Below are 5,653 nucleotides of genomic sequence, written 5' to 3'. Positions count from 1 at the left end.
CTTGTTATGTGGAAAATTTGAAAAAAAAAGAACAGAATGTCAGATTCTTCTGCAACCCCAGCGCGTCGATGATGGTCATTGTAAGGAAGATCACGGAGAAGCACGTTTATGGGCTTTGGCGGGGGCTACACACTTGAGTATTATATTTCGCTAAGAGTAATTATGCTCTTCCCAAATTCCCCACTGAAATTCGTGTCGTTCCAGGTACCACTGAAATGATTGAAATGTTGTTTTTACTGGAATGACAGGATTTTTGGTAAAATAACGTTGCCTCCATAGACCTGCTTCCGTAATAAAAATGATGTAATTAGAGCACATCTAAAGCTCTTAAAGCTGAGTTAATTGATTGATGAACTTCCAGCCAAGAACCACATGTATGCTGCATGATCGCAGAGAGTGTGACGGGGGGAGCGCATTGACGAAGAGAGACTTCAAATTTGTTTGATTTCACATCAATACCGTGGAGGAAAAAAAAACGCATGTACCTGTCATTCCTCCACCTCCCTATATGAAGCCCCTCAGAGCCCTCACAGCCAAAGCACACTGCTTTCTCTGCCCATCTTCTCAGGTTTTCACATCCTTTCTCTTATCGTTTTTGTTCCCTTTGTAAATTGATCTCCATATAAAATACTATTTGATCTGTTGGTATTTGCTGATCTTGCATCATGTCTGTGTCCGCAGTGCGATCGAGGTGGCAAGCCATGAGCAGCGGCAACAACGGCAGCAGGAACGTGGGGCTGGAGCTCAACCTGAACCAATCGCCTCCGCCCCTTGCCGCGGCGGAGAGGATTGAGGTGGACGGAGGTCATGAAGATGAATACGGGGACGACTACAGCAACGGCTCGTCCTCGCCTAGCTCGTGTGTGTCGTCGGATGATGGTCCTGGCGGCGGGGAGGCGTCGCCTATGGTGATCGGAGCGTGCGAGCGGTGCCTCTTGTACTGCATGGTGACCAAGGAGGAGTACCCCATCTGCATCAATTGCAAGCAGCCCTTCCTTGTGGACGTCCTCCCTGCCGGCGACGACAAGAAACGTGGCAAGCGCCAGTGAAGGAGGCGATCGAACTCAGTCGCTGTGCCTAGTGGATGCTATTGCTCATAGCGGATGGTTTAGCTCAGTTTTGGAGCACGGATCTTGGCGCGGGCTGGGGACTGTAAGCCGTTAGATTGTCCACTGGCAAGAGTAGGCTTGGTAGTTAATTCAGTCCATGATTCATGGCCCGGTCTTAGTTAATCAGTGTCTTTGATAGTTATTTCTTGTCATAAATCAGCGTTTCTAGATGTATGCCTCTCAATAAAGGAGCTTTTCCTGGATAATACAGTTTGTTTATTCTTTCCTTTTTATGGGTGATAGTTTGTTTATTCTAACACTAGCAAAATGGCCCGTGCGTTGCAACGGGAGAAAAAAAACATAATCTTCAATGATGATGACCACATTATGTTCACACATCAACGCTTGATTTTGAAATTTTGTGCACAAATGCAAGAAAATGTTTCTTCTTTTAAATTTATTCACAAGTTGAAGCAATCTTTACATTTTCAAAAAAAAAATCATGGTTGTCAAAAATCTTGGTAACTCAAAGAATTTTTCTTAATTTTAAGATATTTTTTAGAGAACATACAATAATAATCCGATCTATCCAACAGTTAATTCTTCAAAAATCGCACAGGTATATTTTCACAAAGACTTAGAAGCATTAATGTTTAACTACATACATTAGCTCTTTCATGAATAATTTTACAAATATGATAAAATATTTAAAATCGAGAACAATTTTTATAATTTACAAACATTTACTAAAAATTGTGAATTTTTTTTATATTTCAAACGGGTTTAAATATTTACTTTTGAATTTATGACCAATTCTAGAAAAGACGAACATAATTTTTTATGTTGGAGGATTTTACTTTAAATTCACAAACATTTTTGAAACGCATGAAGTTTTTCTAAATGAACACATATTTTATAAGTCAGTAATATATTTATTAAATTGACGGACATTGTTTTGGAATTTGCAAAAAAAAATAAAAAAAATCCGGCACATTTTTTGGATCCGCAAACATTTTATGTTTTCGACAACATTTTAAATTAGAAGTAAACAAAAATGGAACGGAAAATTTTAAATAAAAAAAGAAACTATCAAAACAGGCATTAGCTATTTCTAAAATTTTAGGACATTTTTTAAATGCATTAAATATTTTGAATTAGAAAGCATTTTGTTAAATGCTTTTAATAATTTTTAATACATGGAGTTTGATTTGAAATCATGAACTTTTCTTATTTTACAAACATGTTTTCAAACTTGCAAACATTTTATTTTATATGGGAGCATTTTTTACAAAAACTCCGAGCAGTTTTTGAAGTCACAAACATTTTATTTTTTTAAATATGTTGATTTAAAATTTTAACTTTATTAAAATTTTAAAGGTTATTTGAAGTTCTAAATTATTTAAAAAAGAAAAATAAAATGGAACTGAAGATAAATAAATAAACGGAACTAAAAAAACTGGCGCCGGCCCATACAGTGTGCTAGATATTCTCCGAGGGTGCAGAGCGTAATATAGGAGGTTTTTACATGGGTCGGCCCAGTCCGAGATTTTTTTGCTTTGTGAAACGTTTCCTATTACTTACCGATGGCATGGTGAATAATTTATGCAAACTTCAGGGGCAATTTCCATGAGGTACCACAGAAGCAATATGTGCTTTATTAATAGGTAAAGATCTAGCCACACGCCCGTGCGTTGCTACGGTAAACTGTGGTGAACAATTGCAACTGACAAGTGAACAATTACTGTTATTCTTTATTACTTTGTTCGTCCGAAAATACTTGCCCGAAAAGTGGAATAAATTAATGTACATATAACTAAAATACATCTAGATATATTCATTTTTTTCGACAAATAATTTTGAATAGAGAAAGTACTAATTGTTGGTACGGATGGGTTTATATACCCAACGATGTGTTGGGAATTAGCATACAAATGCACTTGTGGTTAACTGAAAACTGTAGCGGAAACAGTGTAATCTCAGCACCATATCAAGTACTAACTCAAGGATCGTTTCTTAGCACTGAAGGAAACATATGCAGGAACATATATGGAGGAGAAAGTGTTGCTCAGCAGACAAAACGCTCCTGAGACAAGTGTCTTGTGGGAGGAGTAACTTTCTGGACAGCAACAACCATCAACAAAAGAGATAGCAGATTTTTACTCGGAAACCCCCTCAACTTGACGGAAAAACCACGGGCCGAAGACGTCCAAATCCTCTTTGACTATTATCTCATGAGGAGGATATCCCAACAAATCTCCCCTCTATCTCATGAGGGGGCACCGCCATGCCCGCTACCTTGCAACATGCTTGTAACTTCTCATTTGGCAATATCGTGGTCATCATATCTGAAAGCACATATGCTCCCTTGGTGGCTTTGATAATTCATGACAACATACATTGCCTCTTGGACTAACAGTTTTACCTAGATATTTCAGGTTCAGTCCAGGGAGAGCTTTGGCTAAAGGTTTATGTGGAGATGCCTCTTGATGCAAGCAAGGAATAATATTGGCTCAAGCTTCAAGCTAGAAGACTCTTCATTTTATATTTGTGAGAAATCACTTTTGAGTGCATAGGAAAGCCAATACTATTAAAAGGGGGTGAGGTAGTAAAATGAACGGATTGCTCAAAGTGCTCAAAGTCATCCACCAAAATACTCAGTCGTTTTCCCACATATCTATTTTGTCAAATTCCACATACTCAAATTTGGTGTCACCAGCTTCCACATTTCGGACCCACCGAGTTTGACCTCATACAAAAACCCTAGCCATTCCCACCAAATCGGTGCAACCGAATTCATATCGGTGCTACCGAGTTCACTATGACCAACATTCTGTTCCCAAGATACACAAAATCGGAATTTCCTAGTTTAAGTATCGGTGCCACCGAGTTTGAGCATCTGACCGTTAGCCACCGAGTTGTGTATATTAGTCTCACCGAGATTAAAAAGTTCTACCTTTTGTGCTAATTGGTATCACCGAGTTTGTAACTTCGATGTCACCGAGTTTATCACTTTAGGTGTAACGGTTGGATTTTGTGTGCTGCCTATATATACCCCTTCAGTCACCTCTCACTCGTGGGAGAAGCACTTAGAAACATACTTCATTGCGAGATCCATTTTCTAAGAGAGAACCACCTACTCATGTGTTGAGACCAAGATATTCCAATCCAACCATTTGAAACTTGATCTCTAGCCTCTCCAAACAGCTTTCCACCAAATCAATCTCTCCTACCCATGCATATTATGTGAGAGAGTGATTTAGTGTTGAGGAGACTATCTTTAGAAGCACAAGAGCAAAGAGTTCATTGATCTACCACATCCATTACCTTTTGGAGGGTGGTGTCACCTACATTGGTTAAGTGTCGCTTGGGAGCCTCCTACTTCGTGTTGAGGAGTGGAACCAAGATGTATGTAAGGGCAAGGAGATCGCCCACTTCGTGAAGATCTACCGTAAGGCTAGTCCTTCGTGGGCGGAAGCTGTGGTGGAATAGACAAGGCCTCTTCTTCGTGGACCCCTTGTGGGTGGAGCCCTCCGTGGACTCTCACAACCGTTATCCTCCGTGGGTTGAAGTCTCCACTAACATGGACATACAATAGCGCCAACTATCAGAACCATGCCAAAAATTGTTGTGGCAACCTTTGCGTTTTATATCCTAATCTCTACTCTTTTGCATGTGCAAAGTCTTTACTTTTCCGCTGCCATTTATATTGACTAGCATGTATAGGGTGCACTAGACTTGTTAGAACTGCTGATTTTCTGCCTTCCTTGAAATTGGGTTAGGCTAGGAACTTTACCTTGACAAGTAGTCTATTCACCCCCCTCTAGACACACCTTCTATCGATCCCTCAGTTGGTATCAGAGCAAGGTCTAAAAAACCTTGGTTTAATCATCGTTGGAGAAAGATTGGTGTAACTAGTTGTGCGATTTTTAGTTGTAGAGTGACTATTCTTGATGGGGAGTACTTTAGACAATGGAAATATGAAATGCTTGATATATTTGATGAGTTCCATTTGCGCAAGTATGTTGAGTATCCCTATGCACCTCCCATTGATCCTATACATCCTTCTGATGACGATGAAATTGATATGCTTGGTAATCTTAACACTGTCAATCTAATTATTAGAGGATTACCAAGAAATGTGCTTAATAAGTTGCAGAATTTTGAGCGTGCGCATACCTTGTGGAAAGACTTAGAGAAAATATATCCAAACTATTCCTTGAAACACCTTGATATCCTTGTCCACAAATGCATTGCTTTTCACAAAATGAAATCAACCGATCCTAACTTTGATAAATGTCTATTTGAGCTTTGTGACCTCATGCGTGCCAAAGGAGATGCCATTACTATTAACAATATCATTGTTGAAGCCATACAAATGCATAAACATGAACATTGTCATAGTCAAAATTCTCATGAAACTCTTGTTTCTTATGAGGGAACATCATCCGATGATGATTATGTGGAGCATGGCTAGTATGATGAAGATGAGGACATTGACATTGAGTATGAGAAGACCATGAGGAACCTTAGTCTTACGGCGAACCTTAGAGACTACATGGTCGGTGGAAAGGAGTGGGTTCTCGAAAGTGGATGCACCGATCACA

General features: G+C 39.3%; 1 protein-coding gene across 1 annotated transcript; it reads left to right on the top strand.

Annotated features, from left to right (window-relative positions):
* Window positions 1-521: 521 nt before the first annotated feature.
* Window positions 522-1,328, top strand: LOC123446212 (protein GL2-INTERACTING REPRESSOR 2-like). The gene is made up of 2 exons (XM_045122886.1): window positions 522-568; window positions 682-1,328. The coding sequence occupies exon 2, from the start codon at window positions 702-704 to the stop codon at window positions 1,047-1,049; it is 348 nt and encodes a 115-aa protein (XP_044978821.1). The 5' UTR covers window positions 522-568; window positions 682-701; the 3' UTR covers window positions 1,050-1,328.
* The last annotated feature ends 4,325 nt before the right edge of the window (window positions 1,329-5,653 follow it).

The sequence above is a fragment of the Hordeum vulgare genome, chromosome 4H (assembly GCF_904849725.1).
Source record: "Hordeum vulgare subsp. vulgare chromosome 4H, MorexV3_pseudomolecules_assembly, whole genome shotgun sequence".
NCBI classification, from domain to species: Eukaryota; Viridiplantae; Streptophyta; class Magnoliopsida; order Poales; family Poaceae; genus Hordeum; species Hordeum vulgare.
This window is presented reverse-complemented; position numbering and strand designations above follow the sequence as displayed.